The following is a 26330-nucleotide window of genomic DNA, read 5'->3' on the forward strand; positions in this document are numbered from 1 at the left end:
GTTTTTGCTTTTTCCAACTCCAAATTGTTTTTTTTTTTTGCTAATTTCCTGCTGTATGTGCTGCTCTCAAAAGTTAGTGCACAGTTACCAAATCCTGGTCTCAAACCTGCAACGCCTAGTGAAAAATAAGTATACTTTGCTCTATTTCATATATATTAAATTTTCTATAGTGTTTTGCTAGTGTACTAACGAAAGAGTTGACTATCTCATTTAAAAAATTTTGATGAATATATTTTGTATACTCAAAATCTGTATCCTCAGAATGATTATAATAACAGTGCACTGAAAGCGTATTTTCTTATGAAGGGTTAGGGTTATCTAAGTCAACAAATATATTCAAACACTTCCGATGACACATGTCCACAAACTATAATCAATATGATTTGTTACATTTGTTGTTGCTTCTCTAGAGAGGCGGCCAGTAACTTCCTGACTGCCTTGAGTCTTCAGAGGAAAAGCCGCAGTCCCCAGCAGTCCCACCAGGTGATGTCTGGAAACATCTGGGCAGCTCTGCGGATAGCTTTATCCATGATGGACCAGCCTGACCTCTTTCAGGCTGCAAACATCGGCGACCTGGATCTCCTCATTCGGGCCTTCAACTTAGACATTTGAGGAATGAGGAGCAGTGATGATGGCATCTTCCCTGTCTCACTCTTTAAATTCTACCCAACAGCCAAAAGCTGAAAGTGAACACGACAGAGTTGACGTATGTTCAAGACAACAGTGCATTCTTATGCACATGAAAAAAATTAATTACAGTTGTCAAAGCTGTCATATTTTTTGACCTACGGCACCTTGGAGCAGTTCTTACGGCCGGTTCTTCCAAGGATTCGGAGTGACTGCTTTGTGATGGAATTTGCACTATAATTTGTGATTTCCCTAAAGAGCACAAGGGCGGGCAAAGATTGTACGAGCAAAGCCTTAGAGAACACATCAATTAAAAACTGACTCATCCAGTGGAACAGAGCTGAGCCAGGAAAGACAGTTAGTTTTAAGACTCCCACAGAGAAACCCTCACAAGCCATTTGCAGCAAAAAGATGAGGTTTGGACTGAAAAACTATTGACTGGAGATTGACTGTCCTTCCTGAAGCGTGGATTTAGTGAGCAAATTTTAAAGGCTGCACCTCATAACTTGGAGCTCCACATTCTTTTCCTGGCTTGTTCTCATTCTCCGTCAGTGGAGAATTATGATATTGCATGAATAAGCATTTTCAGACCTGGATCATTGTTTGAAATTAATCTACTTGTAGAACTTTTCCTACTGCATTCCAGACTAATAGATGACTCCCTTGATCCAAGTGGAATGTGCAAGCCAGGTTGTAAAGTCTTTACTCAAATGCATGTGACCAACAATATTTATTTATACTATTTTTATGGCAATACAAAACCGCAAAGGCATTTTCAGACTGGTTTTTGATTTCTTTACATAACCGCTTCTGAGCTTGAAAGCTTGCTGAGCCATTCATTTTTTTAGCCCCCTTTTTTTATTTATGAATTTATGTTTTTATTTTTTTGTCTTGGCTCTGGGCTTCTCTTTGTTTGTCCCCTTTAAGCTGAGTGGCTGAGCAAATACACAAAATAGCCAGGTAACGCTAATGTGTAAAAAAAAAAAAAGAAAACATCATTAGGGCTTTTGAATTATGAAAAATTTGTTACAAGTCTAAAAATATCCCTGTCATTTTCTTCTGCAAACTTAGGGGACTTCAGAAGCAGTAGCAACCAATGTACACATCATATCCTAGTTTTTATTTTTGCTGTGTGTATTCATTTTAATGCAGCATGATTACATTACATTAAACGACGTGTAATTGCAAGCCAAGACCCGAGACAGCAGCTTGGTGAATTTCCCAATGCAATCATTTGTATCTGCTGTGCCTCCACAAGCCACACAGCTCATACATGTAATTGAATTAGTTTGCCTCACCCATCATGCATGATTTAGATATTTGTGTTGGATCTAGCAGAATACTGCACATGAAGAACTTTGGTTGTTTGTTTTACCACCTGCAAACTGCAATTCACATCAATATGCATCAACAGAAGATTTTTTTTTTATTAAATGTAGTGATTCTCCCAGTGCAGGTGGATTTGCAGCACCTCAGAAGCTTTTTTAGGAACATTCTTTTTAGCTGACAGCTTCCTTTGCATCATAGTTGCTAGTTTGAAAGTCTATCTGTGAACTGAACATCATGTTCCTTGCCGGGCAACAGAGTAAATGATAGAGGATCTGCTGTACTGTACAGCTCAGCACACTTTGGTGTTTATCAGGCATGTCCACAGCCTGGGTGTGCTGTTGAAAGGGGTTTTTATTGTTGGCTACTATGCAAAAGGTCATGTTTCATGTTGCCATTCTCAATCGTCAGTTTGTCCCTGTCTGCCTCACTGGACCAAAGGAAAGTGTTGATTGTGTGTTTTGAAAGAATGCTATCAGGGGGGACCAGAGACCAATATGAGAGCCATTCATCTTCCAAATTGTGCAGCTGGGATGTCACGGTCCGTGAAAGAAGAAGTGTTTCATTAGAAAACTGTGGGAGAACACACCAGCCACCCAAAGTGGCATTTCAATGTGTTTTTGACCGCTAATGCACTCGCCAAATTAACAGCCGTACATATTTGCGTATGTTGCATATATTGCATAAACTATCCTGTGCACCCTCTCACAATTTAAACCCTTTTATGCCCTCACAGAGAAAAAAAACCAATAGATGAATGCGTTGCATTTTTCTCACCTCCTTGGGGCAATGATAATTAGAATCAATGATTTTCACAAAAGGTTGGGTTGAAGCTTTCCGGTGTCAAAATCTATAAAAACAAATTGCACAACATATTAATTTTTAGCATTACAAACCAAGAGGTAGAGATGATTCTGGCAGGTTTACTTCCACAAACATTTGATAACAAAAGTACCGTATATTGACTCAGTGTACTCAACAAATACGGCTGTAGGTCAGGTGGAGGAGCGGTCGTCTAATGTTTCAATTCCTGTTTTCCCAGGACCACATGTTGAAGTGTTCATGGGCAATACACATTGTCGTGTGTGTGTGTGAATGTGGCTTGTAGTTTAAAAGTGCTTTGAGTGGTCAACTGGACAAGAAAATCACTATATTAGTACAGTCAATTTACCATTTACCAAACGATAGAGCAGGACATTAGAGGGTTCAAACTTGAGCTATTGTCAAACAATGTTATTGATCAATAAGGCACTGAGACAACGCATTTATTTAAAAAAAAACATATTTAACTATCTGCATTGGAGTGAGCCTGAGAGTGGACTGGCAAAGGCAGTGAGGCCAAGGCAGGGGAGAATGTACAGTTTGGATGATGATCAGAGCAGAATTTGATGAAGGATCTGCGGTAGTTCCATCTATCTAGTAAAGTTATTTTTTTGCCATGCTTGTTGCCTAGCCCTATTAATAGCATTTGAGCAGTTTTGCTCCAAGTGCCCTATGTTCACAATTATTATGTTCAGGTCAAATTTGATCAGTTTCCAGTTCATTTTTTTAGACTGTACATTAAAGATAGAGAAAATCAATCGTTGCTGGTGCCATAAAGATGTAATTCTGGAGTTTCCCCTTCCCCATGTCTGTTTTTTTTTTTTTTTTTTGTACTTTTGATTACTCTCCCACAGAGAACATGGCTCTTCAAAAGCCTGAAATGCATCCGTTATCATTCGAGTTTTCTTCTTGACTTAACTCCATGAGAAACTTTTATTCAAAGCCTGCTCAATGGGTAATTTTTCAAAGACTAAACAGCTGCTTGTTTGAGTGTCCAGTAGGCTTGAATTTAGAAAGTGCTGCAAGTTTTTAATATGTAAGTATCTAATCTCAGCTCCTTTTGATTAGTGTGCTGGTAGACCTTCTGTGAATTCCAATGTTATTAGTGAGTTTATTAGTTCTTCAAAATGTGTGTTTTTGAGCTTCACTGAAACTCCTGGGCAAAAACTAAGCACATTTATTCTCCAGTGAACATGACTCAACAACTAATTATTCGTATTCACCAATGTTGTTTTATTTCATTTCTTGGTGGAGTTTGGACAAAGAGCCTCAAGCATGGCTGACATATGTTTCTGTCTGTTTTAAAGCTGAACAGTTCCCCACAATTTATCACAATTTTTCTGTTGACAGGAAAAATCCTTATGGTGACTTGTGGTGTTTATGCCAATAGCTTTGACTAGGAGGCACACATCATCACCATGTCCATTGAGCATGGTCCACTGTCCAAGTGTCCGTTCTCCTGGTTCCCCTAGTGATCTTTTTGCAAACTCGGACTTATTCTTGAGGCCAGTATTCCTCACATTTAAATTCTGAGCATATACTCAGTTCCCAGTCTTGCCAGCTGTTCACTATATCAACTATAGAAAACATGATGTAGTAGCTCTGTGATTTCCAAATCCAGTCTAGTTTTCTCATCTGTTTGTAGGCCTTTCCCTTTTTTTTGTTGTTGCATTTGATAGATGTGATAAAATTGAAAACAAATATTTATTTTTCTAAAATAGTGCATTGCAATAGGATGCCTGTGGTGACATTTTCTTTTTGTAGAACCAACTACTATACCTTCTCAGGTAACCTGAACTAGCTTAGCGCATGCTCTTGAGGAACAGCATGAGGCTGATCGCATGTTAGATTCTTTACATCCATATCTTTTTATGTTTTAAGTGTTACTTTCATCTGTATGCATGTAAGTACTTTCTGCACCCACAAACATATAGAAATCAAACATATAATGAAGTTTCCTTGCAATATTTCTACAATGCACTGCAACATAAAGTGTTATTCAAAACTATATGATATTTCTTGTGTGTAAGGCTCAAGCAGAGAGCTAATTTTAGAGAATAACACATCTACCTTGAGCTTAAATCCTGGTACATTACTAGAACTGGTTAATCAACAGTTATTTTCTGTAGAAATTTTGTAACTGCAACTTCTGCAAATAGTGAAACACACTGGTAACCTCTGCAGTAATCCCAACCTATGAAGCTTTCTAACTATTACTATTACACCTTTGACACACTTTCATCACCTATTGGAGACTACTTACAGTTGTGGTTTCATCCTTCACAAAGATCACTGCTTGTGATGTGATGAAATATCATTTAGAAACATTTGGTGAAAAATAGATATTCAATGCCACCTTTACACAGCTCTGCTCAGAAAATGTGTTCAGATTTCCATATGTAATCTAGACAAATTGATTAGCAAAATTGGCAAAAAATATATATATATATATATATATATATATATATATATATATAAATAAATAAACAGTGTAATTGCATTTGACTGCTGAAGAAGCAAGCACATAGAGTATATATAATACTTTACTTCTTTTAAATCAATATTCAACTATTCATTTTATCTTCTTGCTATATTATGTACATTTCAGGTCTCCATACCTGTAAAGCATGTGATAATCATACATGTGCTTCTTTCTCAGTTGTCAAACTCTGTAACTCATTTCGAAAATGCTTCATCAGTTGGGGTTCATAAAGATTACTGATCCAAGTGGTGTCAATTTCTTTTCCCACTCCAAGTGTGTGTAAAGACAATTTGTTCTGGTTTATTTATCAGTGTATGAAAATTGTGTATCTATTAAATGCTATTTTGATGTATGAAATTAGAAATGATATACTTTATATACAGCCATTCATTTATTAAGACACTGACTATAATGCATATAACTCTCCCTGTATAACCACAAGGAAAGCATTAGCACCTTTGAAACGTATATTATGAAAGCAACCTTTTAAAATAAACTGTTGTTATATATTTCCTGGTCTTGAGTCTTTCTTTTTATTATCATTTTTATGTGTAAAAATCATAAAAGAGACCAAATCTCAACAAAGGTGTTGTTTATTAAATTATCCAAATATTGTAAAGTAAACATTTTGTACTGCCCTGACTATTCATGTACACTGAAGCCACATTTGGATAAATGCCTACATTACAAAAGTCAACTTAAAATAATTCCCTTCAGGAAAACTAATGAAAACTAAAGAGTTGGCACAAAGTCGTTTGCAAAAAGGAAGCTGAGTACAAACAAGTGGAGAACGATTTTGACATTTAGTTAAATGAAAAAAAAAGAGAATAAAACTCACAAAAGTACAATTGTACAATCCAAATGACTAAATGTCAACATCTAGTGCACATGCTAAGGGTGAAACACCTTTTCTCTTCGTGACAAATTGAACCATTACATTTAAACAAAAAGAAGAATGGAAAAGACCGAGAAGCAGGGAAAGCTGAGATAATGAGACAAAAATACAAAAGACGAGAATATAACCAGCAGGTTGACAAGAACAAAAGGTGCTGAGAAATAAAACACATTGCTCAGAATATTTGGACACAGTTGTGACTATTTATCATTCGGCAAGACGAAACGCTCGTCAGTCACTCGCTGATGGTGATGACGAGGAGCAGAAACATAACTTGCATAGACACTTTTAGTATTCTCAAGTGCATAGACAAACACTGCAGCAGTTTAATAAGAGGTTAAGATTTGAAACCAATGAAGATTTTTTTCCAAGGAGGTTTAGGCACAGAGTTGTTAGTCACTGCAGAAAAGAGGATTGTTCTGTATCATGGATATTTATCAGAATGCTATCTTGTTTGTAAAGCTCTTGATCAAGGAAAGACACTCCCATTACATTTTTAGAGGTTAATCATATTCCATCCACTAATTTTTCCGCATTTGATATGTGTCTCCACACATATCAAATTCTTACATTTCTTAGGCTATTTCAAATAGCCTAAGAAATGTAGATTTACTGTCACACAGCTGTCTTCTCGTTGACTATGAGAGCTAATAACTCAAAACCGAGCAGGACTCGGTATTTGCTTAAAAGCACAAGAAAAATGTATTCTCAGCAGAAGTCCTCTAAAATATGCACTCTCAAGTGCAGTGACTGACAATTCCACCACATGTCAAGGTCACTAATGCCAACTCCTTGTAACATTGCTCGTTTGAGATGCAGCAAACAAAACCAGTTGTGAGCCCAGTCCTATGTAGTGAGAAGCAAAAAAAGTAATTAACATTAACTTAATATTAAGTAATAATATTAATACATATTGAGATGTTTGAGTTTTGTTGTGCCTTTTGTTTTCTTTTACAGTAACAGACTTTAAATTCAAGAAGATCTCACAAACAAGTATCCAAGTTAATTCCATCCTAAATGTTTTGGACATACCGAGTATGTTCATTGTGGTTTCTGAGCATTGAAGCTGATGCGGACGTTCTGTTTGCAGTGAGCACCATAAAGTTATACATTCAGCACTGCGTCAGATCCATCACTATGTGCACCAGAGGAGACGCAGATCGCTGTGTAGCTTTTAGCGTACCGTTGGTTCAAGAGTGGACTTGGTACTGTATATATTGCTCTTGATATGGAAAATGTTCAGATGCATAAATGAACCAACAACTAGCCTGTGAAGTGGCAACAAGTCATGGAAAACATTCATTTTACCTTTTGGGTCATAGTCTGAATCTGTCAACAGTGATAAAGGAAGCAGCCTGTAGCAGGCGCAGCTGAGTTCAATTATGCCCAGAATGCAAATATTTTTGCAATTTTGGCAAACATTACGATATAAAAAAAGTTTGCCGCAAGACTGAGAACATTCATATAACTTAAATGAACACTGTTGACTTCACAGCCATCTTTAAAGAAACCCAAATCTATCAAATTAGGTGTTAATTTAATGCATCACTGTAGTAGGATAAACCAGTTAAGACATTTTAAAATTAACTTAAAATGTCACATTCGCTTGCTTGCAGTGATGAATGTACATGTCTGAGTCTACCTCTACTGCATCAGGTGCAGAATATGAACTCGATTTAGTAAAAAAAAAAGTGCTTTTGGGGAAGGAAATAATACTTCCTACTTGATACCTCAGCCAGTGAATCAGAGTGCAGAGACTTTCTCATTGAAAACGACAAACTTGCACATCGTTCTCCAAGTAAAACAGGGGCAGTAGTGAGCTATTATTAGGTTAGCATCGCTGTACATATACAGTCTCGTCAGCATCCATCTTTGACCCACCAGATGCTCTCCTTCATTCTGAAACTTAAATACAATCTGTTTGTGATTTCTCTAAACTAAACTAAAAATAAGTAATTCTCTGTGTCCTTTCAGTTGCCACAACATGAAAAACATTCATTGTAATTTAAACTAAAATGGAAAAAGCCACCAGCAGCACAGTCATTTCTTCTGTTGTTGCAGTTTCTGAGCATTTCAGGGCTTGCAGTATGAGCACTGCCATTTCTGTATACATTTATAAAATGTAGCACTTTGAAAGAACGGCACAGTAGCTGAAGGCAGAGAGGAATAACCAGATTGGGTTGATATGTGATATTATTTTGTGTACAGAGCGCTCCAGAAGTAGAAATTGCACGCATCCCTCCTTACTTACACTGACAAGAATTTTCCTTTTTTTTTTTTCTTTTAACGAAACATTGAAGAATACACTTAAAGCATAAACACAACAAATGCACAAAAAGCACATTGCTTTCCCTTTCTGAGCAGCGTTCCTAGTTGCTCCTGAAAGACATCACGAAAAGGCAAGCAGCTGGTCTGAGAGGTGTCTTCCATCATTTCCACTGCCGCTGTTATTACAAATTGTCTGTCAGTCTTCTGGGGGAAAGACTGGTTATTTAAAGATTGCAGGGAGGAAGGGGGGAAGTGACTTTAACTGCTAGACAGTCGGTGGTAAAAGTAGATGTAGCCCAAGTCTTTTGGAGGCCTTTCTGACAAACAGACTTTGTGGTCGTTGTAGATCACCCACCTACATCAAGAGGAACATTTAATAGATTATTTTGGTTTTCTTGAGGAATTCTGTCAAAGCGTCACTTCTTTCAAACCTGACAATGTGAAGAGAAAAAAGGCCAATTTGCTTTTTATTTTCTACCTGGTCTAAAAAAAAAAATAAAGTAAAAAAAAAAAAAAAAATAGACAAACTTATTACAAAATCAGCAAATATATATCTAAAAACTTCATAAAACTTATCCTTAACCTAAACTCTAGGGAAGTCTGGATTTCATAAGCTTTGTTACACAAATAAAACTCAATCACAGTTATCACATAACATGGCCCGCAACTCACCTTCCCTCCTTTTTGATGTGACAAACATAATGTCCAGACATTGTGGATGCTCCCATGTGGCTGATGAAGGCAAAGAGCTCATATCCTGAACAAGAGAAAAATCACGAGAATGAGAAACAAGCCAGCAGCACCGTTACACAGCGTAAACAAACAAATGCATTTCATAGCTGCTCATCGTCTGACTCACAAATCTCATAAAATGACAGCAAAATAGGTTAATCTACTTAGATTAAAATTTTTCTGTGGCTGGTGATTCTTAAAGGCATTCAGAGCACATTTCACTTTAAACTTCCCTAAAAGAAGATTATAGGTAAGACATTATTGCATTGGTAACACTTTCCAATGGCCCTTTTGTAATGATTAAGCTCATCCACTCACAGATTTTAAAAGAAAAATAAATTTAAAAAAACCAACAGAATATGCTAAACACTGTCTCTATACAAAGAAAAGCAACATTAGTATGTACTCTACTAGTCCATAAGCATTGGCATATTATTTATACAGAATGTGAAAACCAAGGACTTAAAATGGTGCCAAGTCATGTTTTCTATTCTACTGTGCTTTAAGGTAGTCTGGCCAAGCAGGCTGGTGCCCAGCAGCATCAGAGCACCTTATCTATCACTGTCAGACACTATTTAGAGCTGAACTGGCAGTGAGAAGTGGGCAACATCCTGGTAAAATTAAGATTCAGGGGCAAAAAATATCCTCTAAAATGTTTTGAGCACAGGCCCCCTGTAACAGTCTGGGTTGAATGAATGCAAAATTATATAACCCACTACTAGGCTGGATATTTCTGATGGATCTTTTTGAGCTGTTTTTTTTTTTTTTTCCTTAGTTATAATGGTCGCCAAAAAAAAAAGGCTGATGAAAGAAGATTACGATGAAAATTAAGGTCAACAGCAGATAAAAGTCAGGGGCAGCTACAGTTAGTGAAACCACTTACGTCCAGGTCCGTCTTTGACTCGAGGGCCTGGTGCGGCTCTGTCTGGAGACAGCGTTGAGTCACTGTGCGAGTTGGCGTTGGAGAAGGCGTTGTCGTTGGGCTCTGTGTCAGCCATGTCTGAAAGGGCATCACTCTCCTCCTCCTCCGGGTGGGTGAAGATCCAGTCGAGTGCTCGTTCAAGATTATTGTTCTGGAAAATTATAAAACCATGCCAACTATTGTGAGCTTACTTACATAAACTCACAATGATGCTGACTACACCTCAATGGCTTTAATTTCCCATAAATGTCCATTTTGTGTACGGAATCATAAGTGGATTCTACTGTCACATTAACAGCCCTTTTGTGAAACATTCTGTCATCTTAGAAAATTCTTTGTCGCACAAACATTTGACACAATAGTAGTAATCGTAGCACATACAGTAGAAGACAGATGGCTCAGAAGTTCAAAGGAAAATTAGAAACTTTTTCATGTTTTTTTTCTCCACTTTCACCACTGCAATATCTTAAGCAAACTCCTGGAGGTGAATAAAAACAATCACGTGCTTGACGTGTTAAATGAGCAGTCATATATTGAGAAGGTGGGAGGCATCCATCTGTGTTCTATTATTATTAATTATAACTGAAGAGGTTTGTTTGTCATCCAAAGCAGATGTGTGATTCCTGAAGGATGAGTCTGAGGAGCGCGTGGTGAGATGGTCTGGATGACACTGGCAATTTTTTTTTCTCTCTGTGAGGTCACTGAGGCTGAAAAGATGTTCATTGTACTAAATATGGGCAGACAATGTACCACAAGTGAGACCCCTCTCTGCTTCGCACCTCCATCCCTCAGGAGAAATATGTGTTCTTTTGGCGGGTTTTTTTCCACTTCACCAATTCGTGGCTGGCAGGGAGCTTTGTGGCTTTACTAATGATAAACAAGGAAGCCTGGCATCTATTTTTGTTTCTTACGAACAGTCTGCAGGGCTATTTTTGCTGAGGGGGCAGCTTTAAATATGAAGCGTGAAATGTGAGAATAAGGGGCCATTTCAAAACAGGGGAACCAATAAATGTGCAGTAGCTACTTTCTTTGACCTAAAACAAAATATTTAAAATTTGTGCAATACTGTACATGTATTTGACAATCATTTGTGCGGTATGACGTTAAAATGGCTCTATGCGTAACTGAGGTGTGTGCTGCCGCTGAACCAGAAAGGCTGCAATTCTCAAGAGTGTTCGTGGGCTGCTGTGACTATTTGTAAACACCATGTAGAGCAGACATCTTTAATCTTTGTGACATGTAGGACCTATTAATTTTGCAGTCTGGAAAGTGAACAAGTAGGCCAGCCAGGCTCTTTTATAACTTGCAGAGTTTGGTTTTCATCATCTTGCCCTCTCTTTGCCCTCTTTTTAAACCCCAGCTCACTTCATGCGCTCCTCCAGCTTTGTCACAGGCTCTCGACACGGTTTTTAATCCAACCTCAAATTTCCTCATGTGCCCAAGGTGTGAAGGTGTTAGTTTTGTATTTTCTTGTGATGTTGAGCTATAGCCATGCGCTCCTCAGGGACACTTTTATAGCTCTTTGTTCTTAACATTTTCACACGCTCATGTCAACTTTTTCTACTTGTCGTGTAACTATCAACTATCTCTGTGAGAAGCAGAGTAAGGATTGTGTACCACCTACAAAAACTTTACATCAAGTCAGACATAATGACCATCTCTTCCCACGCTCGCTGCCCAGCTCCCCTTGTTTTCAGTCAGAATAAATTACTGTTATCACTTCTACAAACATTGTAGAACAGGGAAAGTTGCTGTTCTTTGAAGCAGAAAATCTGGTAGCTCATAAACTGTGGCAGATAAATACTAAAATCCTAAATCTTTATATGAAAAGTGAGTAAGACTCATGTGAATTATTGAAAGCAGAACAAAATTTCTCTGTAAAAACTCTGCTTGTGCCAATAAATGGAAAAAGTGAACATTGTGGGCAGAAGACTTACCGTGGCTTTGAGTGCATGGATGCTGTGATTGCGGGGGAAGCCCATCGACGTGAGGATGGAGATGCTCTCTTCAGGGGGCGAGTTATCCAGCTGAGTGGCACCCATAGGGCTGTCACTGGTGGAGGGACCTGGATCCATCATGGAGGGCAGAGTGAGTGGTTCTGCAAAGTCTGGAAAGATATAGAGAATACAACAATGAGATGCTGGAGCATTTTTCTTTTTCTTTCTTTTTTACTTGAAGGTTGAATTATGCAAGAGCTATACATTATATTCTTTAATGTTGTGCTTTGATGTCGACTACATGCTGCATATTTCGAAAGAAGATCATTATCACTTGAAGACATCATTTTCCAGTACCTTGTTAGCTTTAAAAATGACATTGTCCGTTAAAATAATTGGCAATGCAAATAATAATCTAGATTTTTTTTTTTTTTTTTAAATCAAATTTATTGGGTGGACTGGACTAACTGTGAATCAGTGATGGAGAGGCATGTCAAATAAAACCAAAGAAGATGTGCGAAAATTCAATTAAAAGAACTAAGGGAATTAAAAGATGTGGCGGTCAAACAGACTGCGTGGTCTGGTTGCTCACATACCAGGTGTGCAAAGAAAGACCCGACTATGGATTTAAAAATGGTGGCATAAATCCATGAATTTTATGCCACTGTGAAAAATTAGAAAGAACAACATTTTGGTCGCTGCATCTGTTACTTGGCAACCAATCTGCTGAATACTGCTGAACTACTAGATTTCTCGATAGATTATCTGTAAGCAAAAATTATTTATTTTTCTCTGCTCCGTGTTTTTCTTATGGAACCCTGCCAGGATAAAGAAGCCGATGCTTCTTGGGCCTCACTGCTTTAACACATCACACTATAAGCATCAGTTTTATGTTGACCCCACTAACAATTCAGCATAGGCATGAACACACAGATGCCAGATTATAAACAAAAAGTGGGATGTCCCTGAGATAATTCTTTTGTACTGAGAGCGGTTATCTGATACGAATGCAACTTATGACATTTTCACCTCAAAGTCTAAATTCCCACACAACTATGAAAAAGCATGTTTGCCTGTTGAGATGCTTACCACCTACAATAACCTACTCTATGTGTAACTGACTGTTTATCCACAAATTAATAAGAGTGAGTAATAAAGAGAAAATCTGCTTCCATGAAAACAGATGCAGAGAGGAGCAAAAACTAAAATTTAGAGGCAACCCACATTTTAACCCTGAAAAGTTTGAGAAAGATATTTCCATTCAAACAACTAAAGTGACCCTCAAACCAGGAACAAGGACACTCATGCCGGAATTACTCTACTACTGCTGGTCACAAACAGAGCCTTCATTACTGTCCTTGCCATAAATGAAAATGAATATCACTTATCTCCCACTACCATTTCCATCTCAGCCTCCTTGTCCTGTGTCCTTCTGGCTGCTCATAATGCAGTTGTTTTTATGCCTCAGGATGCCTACCCTTCAGGCACATAAATAAAACATCAAAACTTGAACATCAAAATGTGTGCATGTTATTATTCAACTTCTGTCCTGATCTTTAGCAGCTTTAAATAGGTGTTTAATCTCATCATGGTCTTTATCAAAGACAACCGTGATGGGTAAGTTAACCCTGGCCCTGGACACATGGCATAGGCCCAGTCGCTAAAAATCATTTTGATAAGTACATAAACATAACATATTTAACATCCTTTTGCAAATGCCCCGCATTTTATAGGAAAAGATTAGTTTGCTTTCTTTGTCAATAAAGCACAAGGACCTTCTGTTATTGTAGTGGTGAATAACATTTTGACTTCAAACTGACTTTTAAAAAAGTTTTGTGTGGCTTTTGCCACCACTGCAGAATACCAGTGGTGTATATGTCATTAAAAACGTGTGTGAGCAACGCAGCTGTAGCCACTTTTCTCTGGTTGCGTCAACTTGGAACAACCTCTGTGAAGACACAACTTTGCCCTGATTGGCTTGAGGCTTTACTGACACGTATAACGTGAGATGCAATATTTTTCTCTGACCTTCACATCCATTATAGCCTCTGGTTATCCCTCTTACAGCTCTTACTTTTGACTTTTTTTCAATTTCCTTGATTTGGAAGCTCATTTTCTATATTTGCAGGGACATTATACAATCATTTTCCTTTCCAGAAGAGAAGCTGCAAAAAGTTTTTTAATGCAAAAGAAGTAAGGCTCTTATAGAACATATTTCTTCCAATACAATTCTTTTCCTCTTTCCTCCATGTTTTAGTATAACTGATGCTGATGTTATGCAGCATCCATGCAAACTGGATAAAATGTATTTTCTTGTTGGAGAACAATGAATAATTTGAACATTATTTCTTTCCCACTGACCACTCTCCTCTCCGACTAACAGACTGGCTCAACTAGTCATGTTTTGTTACTTTGATTGGATTAGGTTTGCTCATAAAAGTGCCTGTAATTTCCCAAACTGTTTCCATGGAAGCTTTCCCTGATGCTTCTATGCAAACATCATTATTCTCTTTATGCTGCTGCCTAGCGGCCATCTCTATTGATCTGCACAGTTTCATATGCATAGACAATTCTCTTGTTGAGCTGATTCTTTCTGATATGTGTAATACATTTGTAAAAAAAAAAAAAACAGATTCGATACGGGCTGTGCTTTCACAATATCATACAATGGTTTGCCTCCAGAGTTGGGATAGAGTCGTACAAAAAAATAAGGTCTTAATTACACTGCCCCTTTCTCCTGGAAAAAAGTCCACAGAATACTGAAATTGGCAGAGGGATAAAGGGAAAACTAAAAAATGTAAAAACAGCAATTTTGTTGAAATGATGCTCATGGGAAAGTAAAAAGAAGGAGGTTGAGGAAAATTTAATTTTTTAAACTTTGTTAAGCACACTTGTGCAATCTGTTTTACTGGAGATATTGATACTGACTGCAGCCTATTTTTGCAGCTGCATCAGTACCTTTTAAAAACTAACGTGCAGGGGGGTACTCTTATTTCCATCCACTGTAGAGGCTCTTTACAACCAGCCAGGGAAATAAAAAGTGACACGAGTCAACTCCTCAGGGGGACAACTCTACCGCTGTGAATCTCTGTGGCATTCCTAATCAGCTCCCACAAAGTTTCTGGTGATGAGCTCTCACACAGACATGCACATACACGCAGTCCACAAAAGAGACAAAGTCGAGCACCGATCTCTCTGTGAGTACTGGAAGTACATGAGATGTGATGTGTCTCTCACTTTAAATTACCTTTGTGTTCAAAAGGGTCCACAACAAACAAACTTGCCTTTCCTGTTTGTCGTGATGCATTATGTCGTGCTACCTCTTGAAGTCTGCAGAATCAGGGTACAGAAACTGTTGCAGAACCAAGCCTATTTTCATTGCACCTGTTTTAATAATTTGTCACAAGTATTTTTAGTTTCTCTGGGTTTAAGTTTCCACTTAACCCTCACCCACACTCCATACACAGCACCTTGTCATGATTATTTTTAATCCCTGGAAACTTTTCAAGAAGCAATTTCACGACTTGCAGATCTTTTAAAAAGGGATATATCATTGTTATTATCATTTTGAGTGACATTAAGCCTGGAGGGATGCACACGCCATAGCAACTTTTTCAAGACACCAGCTTTTATCATCTTTTTTTAAAGAGATTAATAAACTTGAGGGCAAAGTCAAAAATTTACAACAAAAGCTGAAGGTTTTGTCCCTAAAGTCGGTTTTATTTTACTATTTTAGTAAAAGATTGAGAAAGAAAAAGTTTGATTGGACAGTTTCGTGTTTTCCAGAGAACTCCTGAGGTTTTATGTTTTTTTAAACAAAAAACAGCCTTAGGTCCGAATGGGTTAACAACCTATGCAACTTTTATTATAAGTTCATAAAAATTACTGAACTGCAAAAGTCCTCAACCTTCCAACACCTTCTAACACTTAGTGGTGAAAGAAAGTGAATCAGGACCCATCAGCTGGAATATAATGAAAATAGTGAAAGACCACAACACTCTTAACTCTGCATTTGGATAGATTGTATCACAATGTCAACATATTACACTGTGATTGATGCCAACCAATTGAGACATTTCCCATCATCCCTATATATGCCTCCCAGTTAGTGTGTTTTTGTGTTTTCATGTTTTATTCAGTATGTTTTTAAAATAAACAAAGTATTTTTAAACAAGCCAAGGCTGCATCTATTGATGGATAGTTAATAATACATGTTCATGACCAACAGCTCAATATACAAACGACTCTATTCAGACTATATTCAAACTAGTTATGACTGCCAATTATCTTAGTCCAAAAGTTTTCACTCATTATATGATGGTCAAACATTCCCTACATGTCTAAGTACAGTATTCTCAAGCTTTGTGTGGTAATACTGCCTTACCAGGCTCCTCCATGTGGGCTATGATCCAGTTGAAGGCCATTTCGGGGCCCATGTTGCCTGTATAGTACACTGCCTTCCTACAGGCCTCCAGTGGAAAACCCATCTCTGCCAGCTGCATAACCGCCGCCTCGTCTATCTCTGGGGCTGGAGACATGGCAAACCAACATCAGTGGCTAAACATACACTCACTGATCCAACACTACCAATAACCTTCATTTTTAACAAGCAACCAGATTTGTGGAGACTCCCTCTTTGGGACTCATTAAACAAAGAGATCAGAAGAGAATCACCCCCGGGGAAGCATCTCTATTGAGGGACGATTTATCAGGGAGAGAAATGATCATGGCTAAAATAAGCAAAGCTACATGGAAAAGTTAAGTTTGTTTAGAAGTAGAGAGCAGCTGCAGCACCTGCTCAGTTAGTCAGAAGTTTAACTCAGCAGCATTCATCACTACCACCTGGAGCTGAGAATACATTTTCCACAGTCATAACTTACATGAACGTAAAGCATTTGTTTGAAGAGCATTACACAGAGGAGAAATTAAATACTCACAGTCTGAGGAGCTCATGGAGTTATCTGAGAAAAAAGAGAGGAAAAACTGTTAAATATGACAGTGCACAACCAGATCAACCAATTATGTTTTCTTTTGTTTGTACTGCTGCAGTGCTGCAGGGAGAATGTAACCCCGACTGTTTTCTAGTAGAATTTACAGATGTTCCTCAAACATCTTGCATGCAAATGTCTTTAAAAGCAAAACAGACACGCGCATACTGACAGCACTTTGAAAAAAGGATAGCTGGAAGGATTCACTCACTAAACGGATCGTGCGTGTTGTGTCACTGCTAACAAACACAATACACATGAAGCAAATCACAGTGACAATGCATATGCTAACCGAGGCAGTTGATAAACTACGGAAACACGTCCTTACATTAATTATTTAATTTCCCCAAGTGGAATTTCAGTCTTATGTGTTGAGAAATAACACTTTTGTAAGTGTGTCTGCAATTTACTGCCACGTTTCACGCAGGCTGAATAATTAGTTGTGTTGGTGGGTGGTTTCCTAAATGCCTCACACACTGACTACGACTTCGGGCTACTCCAAGTTAACCCTAGGAGTGAGTGCGCATGGTTGTTTGTCTCTGTGTTGCCTTGTGATGGACTGGCAACCCGTTCAGGGTGTACCCTGCCTCTTGCCCAGTGACTGCTGGGATAGACTTCAGCCCCTCCATGACCCTGAGTTGGATTAAACGGGTATAGAAAATGAATGTTAATCCGTCCCAATGCCACTACCCGCTTTGTTCGGTTGTTAATCAGGCAAATCCAAAAAGAAAAGTTTCCTTTGATAATGAAACTACTGTTGCTGTATTAATGGTATTTGTTCTTCTAAATTTGGCAATATCGGGGCGCCAATAAATCATACTGAGGACATCCATTTGTAGAAGAGACAATTCATGTCAACTCTAAACTGGGATCAAGTCAAGGAAATCATTTTAGTAACTCCAAATATTACAAAGCACTGTGATCCCTTCACTGAGTCATGCTAATATAAAAGGGTCATCAGTAATCTGGTATACACCATTTATTTTACACAGATACGACAGCACTGGGAAGTCCAGAAGAAGCCCATTCTTCAGGATGCTGCTGCCATATTCTTGCAGAATAAAAAGTTGCTTTGCAAATGACACAGCAGTGGTTTTTATCCTTCTTTTTGTTGGTGGATTTTATCTGCATCCAATTTTAGAGCACCAGGTTTTCGGAATTAAATAATGACTCTGAAAGTTGCTGTTAATTTAGTTTCACTGTCCTAGACAGTTTAATTCCATTCAACACAAAAGTCATTTCAGCATGCTTTACGTAGACAGAAAAACACTTCAACAAGATCAGTCACTCTTTTTTGTCTCTTTTTTGTTTCCTCTCTCTCTCTTCTACATTTTGACTGTCGAAATAAATTGTGGCCCATAATAAATTGTATGTGAGATTTAAGTTTTTGCAAATCTAATACTAAACAGGAGATGAACTCAAGCCCAGAAATAAATATCCAAATGTTCAAAACAGAAACACAAAAACAAATAGCTCTTTTTTTCCCCAAATGGTCTGGAATAATTGACTGAATAGATGATAAACAGCCCAATGAGTAACAATGTGGTTCAAGCAGCGAACAGGAAAACACATTTGTCTGGTGCAATGTAATCAATGAAAAGCACTGAAGCCTTTTGGAGACAGAAGGGTGACCAATGATTCATCACTCTTAATACCAGACGGGGGATAACAGGCCACTGGTTCATTTGCAACCAGCAAAACTCATTGTATCAGTGCGAAATAAATAAATCTGAGAATGTATTGAACAACAGCAAGTTATTTCTTCTGACCTCTTTTCATTTCACAGTTTTATCTGCGTTACTTACACAAGGAAATATGTTTCAACATCCTGTTAATTGAAATAGAAGCTCTTAAGGGAACAGTCGAGGGATTTATTCAAATTACTATACCATGTCAAATTTGCTGCTAATAAAAAACATTTAGACATGTGGTCATGCATTGAGTTTTACTGCAGTCCTCCTGGATAGCTGTATCGGCTGTTATAGTTAGGTATATCAGGTATATCAGGTGTAGATTATCAACAGAGCCTACACAACACAGTAAAGGAAATTTGTCAGTTTGTGGATGTATGAAGCACAGCCAAGGCTTTTGTCAGATGTTCCTGTCTTTGTAGTGTTGCCTGGACCCCCTCTAGTACTTCTCATCTGCTACACTGACATCTCGACGTAGATGAACTTTAAAAAGAAGGAAGCGTGGAAAATGCAATCACAGAGGGGACAAAAAAGACGAACAAAACAAAGGAGGCTGCTGTACTTTTGGCCTTTAAGAAAAGAAGCAGACAAAAAGTACATTTAACTCTAGAAATATCACCCACAGAAAACTCTAGAAAAGTGCCAACAACATTTCCTCGAGTTCCAAAACATGACTCCCAACCTTCCAGTAGCTGTTTTCTAGAGCACAGCTGAATGCATTACGAGCAGATCTCATTAAATCATTAGAACTTATTAGGCTTAGCCACACTGTGAATACAACAACTTCTCAGTAATTGGTTGAGCTTGTCTTTCCTGTGGGATTCCTTTCAATATGTCCTTAAGTGAGAACTTGGGTGGCTTTGAGCAGAATATCATATCAAAGACAATTTCACAGATGAATTGACTTACAAAAATACTCCACACCTGCTAAGAGGGGTGTCACAGGGTTTCTTTTAGCAACCCTAAGTATCTCCTAGAAGCAACAATGAGCTATCACTTTGTCAGACAAATTCAGAGTCACACTGACTCAATAGAGGGACCAATATTTTAGACAAATCAGAAGCTCAGGGAAAACCGTGTCCTTTAACAGTGACAACAGAGCTGTAAAATTAAAAATGAACAACAAAAAAATGACGCTAGTAGTTAAGAGTGCCATTTAGCATTTCCTTCCAAGAGTTTACGCATTGCCAACGACATCACTGCTGGTGATTCATGGGAGCCTGTGACCAGGAGATTATTGTCAGTGAAGTCTAGGTGAGAAAAATGGAGCACTGATACCATAAATATATAAACAAATGAAAAACCTGTATACAAAAAGTTGGAATGTTGTATAAAATGTAAAATAAAATAGAATGTGATGATTTAAACAGTTGACAACCTATATTTTACATAAAATAGTACAAAGATAACGTCAAATGTTGAAAGAGTCTTTCAAAAAAATAAATATAATAAATAAATACTCTAAATATTCCATGCCGTCTGCACATTTCTAAAAAGTTGGAACAGCAGCTAGAAAACACTTGGTGAAACATCTCGATACTAATTAGGTCAAATAGCAGCAGGTTAGTCGCATGTTTGGGTAGAAAAAAATTCATCCCTGTTTTAAGCTCATAATTGCTGAACCCTATTTGTACCGTAGGTTTTGGAGCAACTTACGCTGGCCTTCACTGGGATATCTTTAACCACAATCTACATGTGGCACAAGAGCATGACCCTTTTGTAAGAGAGCCTTGCAGCAACACTTCCCTGCCGACAGTCCAGACCTGTTTCTTTCTGAAAACATTAAGCAGTAAAAGGAAGCAGGTACTGCACCATTGTGCGGCTGAAATCCTTCAACATGCAATATTGGGAAGTTTCAAAACCACAGCAGCACCATTTACAATCTATGATATTCACCAGTGTTCTGATCTGTATACAAACCCACAGGTACTATATCTACATGAAACCATGTCTGATGGTTGGTGTCATACCTCTGGTGTCTTCAGGCAACACTATGGGAGGCATGAGATCAGGCAGCTCCTCTTCGCCCGCCTGCAGTCCTGCAGCTCGGAGTCGGCTCAGATCCAGAAAGTCTGGAACATCGATGGCTAGGTCTGCATACAAATATTGAATTCAAGTTAGAAGAGCAGGGTTTTGAGAGAGTTTTGACTAGATGTCCAATATTGCATGTGAAGCCATTTTTGAATTTCTATTGCTTTACTTGGACAGAAACTTCTCTTGCTACTGTACTGTATGTGCCTTGTGGACTGTAGTTTGATGGTGCCCTCTGCTGGGTATTTTTAGTACTAATAACACTTCAAATACCTAAGTCAACATTGGCAGAAGTGAAAAAAAAACAATCATTTTTATTCATAATTATTATGTGACACAATAGTTACCAAGCTTCTTTGGCACCCAGTCGACACCGAATGTGAATTTCTTGATTTGCACGACCAGATACTCTGGGAATGAGGCAAAACGGGAAGTTCTGCAGGGAAATAAAATTAAGGGGGGGGATTTAAAAGAAAGTTTATGAACACAACAAAGGTGAGATGATTAAAAAAAAAAAAAAGCACTGGTGCTTACTTGATTCCAGCTGACTTGGCCTGCAGCGCTGAGCTCCAGAAGTTGGGGACATTTTCTGGCTCTGTGAAAGCTTGCAGACAAGCAGTGAAAGGGATCCGTGCTCGCACCGGTTCAGGTGGAGCCCGCATGTTCTCTTCAGCTTCCTTCCGCTTGGCCTCATATGTCAGCAGCTCCTCTGGTGATATAAACACTGAGACTTGAGGCCTCCAAAATAGTCAGCATGTTCAAAATCATTTAAAGTGTTCAAGTAATACTTAAAATCACTGCTGATAACTTTGGCAACCCTTTACTTGCAACCACACTGCATCGGGCTACAAACTTCACCACATGTTAACATCATTGTTGCTTTCATTAAATCATACGTACGTTTCATTGTATCGTACATTGGGTAATGACAGCTAATGTACTTCGTAAGTAAGAGTTACTTTTTGTTGTTCCTGCTTATTCAGGGCCAAACATCTTTTCATTTGACCAATTCTCTCAGCGGCTCGTGCCACCTGAGCTCTGTAACATGAATCTGTACAAACCAGAGGCAGCTGTGGCTTCATATTGCAGCAACTGTGTTTGTGTTTGTGTGTGTGTGTGTGTGTGTGTTTGTGTGTGTGTGTGTGTGTGTAAGCCTAGGTCTAGACTCCTTTACCTCGATTGGTGGCCGCCTCAATGGGAGCTGGCAGTTGGATGCAGTAATCCACCCGCTGAGTGTAACGAACCCGGCGAGACTGACAGCACTGAACCCGCTCCTCCACCAGGAATCGGAAAGCATCGCTCGGATTCTCAGAACCTGCGCTGTTCCTCTGCAGAAACAATCACACTGAATTTCAATCAAAGCAGAAGAGAGCACAGATATATGACTATATGATGAAAAGTGATGCGTTTCATTTATTCATTAAAGGACACATACTGGACATAGATTCAGTCCATCAGAGGGGCAGTATCTACTGACTAAATAGTTAATAATGATAATGTGTTGCTTGCTAAAAGCAAATGTAGGTTTTTTTCTGTCAAAATAATGTTTAATGTTCTATACCTCCATCGAAACTGTGCCATCTCTTTTTCTTTTGTGCTATGTTAAATGATTTATTTTCTACAATAGCCTTATGTACTGATAATCTCCTGTCTTCCTTAAAAAAAAAAATGCTGCAGTCGGTTTTTTGTGTCCACTTGTAAAAGGGCTTTTTTTCATAGGGTAAATGACTTATTGCCTCTTTAGTGTGTGTTAAAACCTAAGTATGGGTTTCCAAAAAGTTAAATCAATCAAATCCTAAAGAGCATAACTTGAAACAAAGCCATCTAAAACATTAGATAATCTGGAAAAGAGGCTTAATAAACTGTATATCACAAAAATGACAGCCCAATGTTATAAATGTAGCTGTGTCTAAATGCTGTGGTCTATTACAGTCTCCTGACATGACCCAGGACTGTTCATGCAGCAGCTCAAAATGTCAATGCGTGTCCTACATTTAGAGACTCAATTAACCTTCCATTACTGAGAAAGTTACATCTCTTCAGAAAACGCGGGCACATTAATCATTATCTCCAAGCTTCTCCATATCCTTTCACTGTTAACGAAGGGCTGGGTCATGGAGGTTTTACACTGTTTATTTGAAGACCGCGAAGAAGGATGGCATCACGGCTTAACACATCGTTCTGCATGACCAAGGCGTTTCTGCAACTCAGCTCTTCTATTCTAAGACGCTACAGAAATACATAAGTTATAATTTTACTCAGGCCTAGCGTGTAAGAAGACTGATGGTGGTGGCTGTAGTCAGGTCATCCATGTGTGGATAAATCAGTTTTACAGGCAGTTGTGGGAGCCCATGGTGGAAAAAAAGAGGAGAATTTGGAAAACAGACGTGTGCAAGCATACAAAATTACAGCGGATGCTGCAAGAATCAAGTTTCTGTGTTTTGTTGACATCCACAATGTGAGAGACAGGAAGTATCAGGTCCTACCCAGGCCAAGTATCATGGTTGAAGCAGAATGGGAAGCATTATCTAGCCACCCTGTGTAACAGATAGCAGTGAGCTATATATAAAGATATAGCCAGCTTGTCAGAGACATTTCTGAGAACCTTGTGTGTCTGAACCAAACATGAAGGCAGTGTGCTGTGTTTAATCAAAGCCAGATCCTACCTTTCCAAACTCCCTCTGTGTCAGGGGTCAGAAGTTGCTCCCAACATTTATGAGAACGTTGTGATTTTACAGAGGAGGAAATATATGTTTACTAAAGCAAGCTTGTGAAAGGCAGCATCCTCTTCTTTTGTATTTACATTATTATTATTATTCATCTCTTAAAGACACAAAGAGTTTTAGTATTTTTTCAAACAAAGGTTTGGGAAAAAAGGCAGAAAATGCTGCTGCTCTTTGTACCATGTGATTCAAAATAGAATATATTTGGTTTTTGAAGTGATCATTGGACTAACAAAAAAAAAACATGCAGGATGGTTCAATAGACACTCATATAGGTTCCTGCAGACTATGCTGATGTATACTGGTAACATAAACAATAACATTTGCATCCTTATAAGCTCAGGGGATAATAACATTTCAAGAATGTGATTTTGAACACTTTGACCTACACGAAAGAGTAGCTTCACTCACCTCCACCAGGTTGATCATGTGCAGCAGGTACTCATGAGCATCTTGTTGTCTGTTGGAGGAAAACTCCTGGTGTCCCATGCTGACCAGGGACTTCAACATTCGAGGAGAGATGCCCTTATGCAGGTGCTGGAATGAAAAAATGTGGACGTCACACACGCTGACTGGGCATGACCACTCCCCTGAGGGAGGTATGACACAGGACAACAGAGAACCAGTAGATGTCACAGAGTGTTGAGAGAAGTCAATCTTCAAGTTTTTAATGCATCAATACTTAGTCAGAAATGTAATCAGAAGAAATTTGCTCATTGTCGAATGCCAATCACACTCTGTCCTGTACAGAAATGATGACATTGAGGACAAGTTCCTCATGTAAATACAGTTTCCCTACCATAAGTGTATATACATATATACATATATATATGTATATGTATGTATGTTCCAATATTTTAGACCAATCAAATGGCTTTTTGTGTAAACAGAGATCATTACACATTACATCCTTCTTCCAGGAGGAACAAGATGTAAGAGGCGTTCAGATGTAAAGAAGTTCTCTGTTCTGCCGGAGCTTCTGAGGTCAGATTTCTTTATTCAAAGAACAAGCGTTTTCAGAGTAAAGTTCCTGCCCATCTGTTTCTCTTATTTATTTTTTTTTTTTAATTTCTATTTTTTACATGCACAGAAGTGGGGAGTTTGTGGTAAAATTGGCAGCAGCACCGGCTCCTAACTAAGCAAACAAAGAAAGATTATGTTAATGTATCATTATATCTGTAGAGAGGAAACTTGATTTTACATATTGAGAAGTGTTTAATCTTTTTGTGTGAAGAATTTGAATGATCAAACTGGGATATTACAAATATTCTCAAAAGGGTGGAAAAAACATGATGCTAAAAAAGAAACTAAGAGCCACAAATGCTCCAACTGCAAATCTATTGCCCAGTAAAGGGGTACTGAACAAACAGACTCAAACCTTTAGTCAGCATTCAGAATATAAATAAATTTGATATGTCTGCTCGTGTGCTCAGAGATTCAAAAATAGTTTTCAAACAGTCGAGTGGCTAATTAAAGCAGAAACCCACATAAAGCCTTGACATGCTGAGAGAAGAGCTTCAATGCACCTTGATATTAGTCTGTGGACCTCAGATACAGATGTCACTGACATACTAATGTCAACAGCAAATTACTTTTATCGTATATTTATTAAACCAATCAGTGACGTTTTGAGCTAAACTGCTTCAAAGGATGGATGTGTTCATCAAAGGATAATGAAATTAAAAATACTTTAATTATCCCAAAGGGAAATCATATTGTTTAAGTAATCTAAAATAATATTTTTAAGGATATAGGTGATCACTGAGATCGCCTTTGTTTCCATCCCTCTGGAAACAAATGTACTCTTACTCGTCAACAAAATGCTCCCAGTGCAAAGAAAAGCTACTGAATCTCCTCAGGGTCAAGGTTTCAGATTTTTCCATCAACGAGTCACCATATATGTGTGTCATCATATATAAGCAATGTCGTGCTAGATGTAATAATCATGACACTGCCTAAAAAGAAGTTGCTGTGGTGTGAATGGAAAGTTTTACATTTTACAAAAACTGGCTGGCTAATATGAAGCTGTTACTTTTGTTTGGGTCCAGAATAACATATTTTCAGACCGGGGGGGGGGCTTCAAACTCAAAAATTGATAGGGCTGCGTTATGTTGGAGCTTTTCAGTTGATAATCATGTCAATAGATATAGTATAATGAGCAGATAATTCTCTGTGACATCAGGTAAGCTGGTTATATTAGCCATTGGTAGAAACACTGGAAATCTGAATGCTCTTGAGAAAACAGAGCTCCCTAAAGGCACAGCTGAAGCTCCATATTGTCTCTCATTTGCTTGAACAAAAAAAACATGTAAATTGTAAAACCAATAATCTGTTCCAGTTGGGTTTATATCCTACACTACTGCTCGACTGGGAGTGGTTACCAAAGCCTCAGCAGAGAGATTCCCTGATCTTACTGTCATCACATTATTCATCTAAAAGCAAAAAAAAAATACTTATCAAAATGTCAAACTATTCCTTCAATTACACTATTCCACACTGTCCAACAGAATTTAATTCCATAAAAAATAATATGGCTTTTTGTTGACAATTGATTCAAAAGTAAATACAGCAGCATCATCTTGACATAATGTCAAAAGCAAGCCAACTGGCATCCACACAGTCTAAGGTGGTGGAATACATTTTGAAAAGCCATTTTAAAGAGTTTATAATTGCAATGGGTAACACTGCCTCTGTGCAAACTGAACACAAAATGCCAGCGCGAGCCCAACCCCCCATATCCTCACAGCTGTCAATTTGTGTCCAAACTTGACTCCACTATCACATGTGTAGGAAGTTCAAGATCAGAGCTCTGTCCTATCATTTACTGTGGCTGGTTAAAAGAAGCTCAAGGCTTATAGAACTACTGTTGGGTCCTTTTATGCTTTA

General features: G+C 38.2%; 2 protein-coding genes across 5 annotated transcripts in view; one reads left to right on the plus strand and one right to left on the minus strand.

Moving 5' to 3' along the window:
* The window catches only part of pex5la (peroxisomal biogenesis factor 5-like a), a 91699-nt gene extending 85964 nt beyond the window's left edge, over window positions 1–5735 (plus strand). For all 3 annotated transcript variants that reach the window (XM_075485431.1, XM_075485429.1, XM_075485430.1), the window contains one exon: window positions 411–5735. In XM_075485431.1, the coding sequence (XP_075341546.1) occupies window positions 411–612 (202 nt within the window). In that variant the 3' untranslated portion in view covers window positions 613–5735. The remainder of the gene's footprint in view (window positions 1–410) is intronic.
* Window positions 5736–5832: 97 nt separating this feature from the next.
* The window catches only part of usp13 (ubiquitin specific peptidase 13), a 34106-nt gene continuing 13608 nt past the window's right edge, over window positions 5833–26330 (minus strand). For both annotated transcript variants that reach the window (XM_075485428.1, XM_075485427.1), the window contains exons 11-21: window positions 23856–23981; window positions 21896–22049; window positions 21256–21430; window positions 21069–21157; window positions 20661–20783; window positions 16949–16972; window positions 16396–16539; window positions 12012–12181; window positions 10036–10225; window positions 9093–9177; window positions 5833–8775 (exon numbers count right to left, since the gene is read on the minus strand). In XM_075485428.1, the coding sequence (XP_075341543.1) occupies window positions 8679–8775; window positions 9093–9177; window positions 10036–10225; window positions 12012–12181; window positions 16396–16539; window positions 16949–16972; window positions 20661–20783; window positions 21069–21157; window positions 21256–21430; window positions 21896–22049; window positions 23856–23981 (1377 nt within the window). In that variant the 3' untranslated portion in view covers window positions 5833–8678. The remainder of the gene's footprint in view (window positions 8776–9092; window positions 9178–10035; window positions 10226–12011; window positions 12182–16395; window positions 16540–16948; window positions 16973–20660; window positions 20784–21068; window positions 21158–21255; window positions 21431–21895; window positions 22050–23855; window positions 23982–26330) is intronic.

The sequence above is a fragment of the Odontesthes bonariensis genome, chromosome 15 (genome assembly GCF_027942865.1).
Source record: "Odontesthes bonariensis isolate fOdoBon6 chromosome 15, fOdoBon6.hap1, whole genome shotgun sequence".
In the NCBI taxonomy this organism is placed as follows: Eukaryota; Metazoa; Chordata; class Actinopteri; order Atheriniformes; family Atherinopsidae; genus Odontesthes; species Odontesthes bonariensis.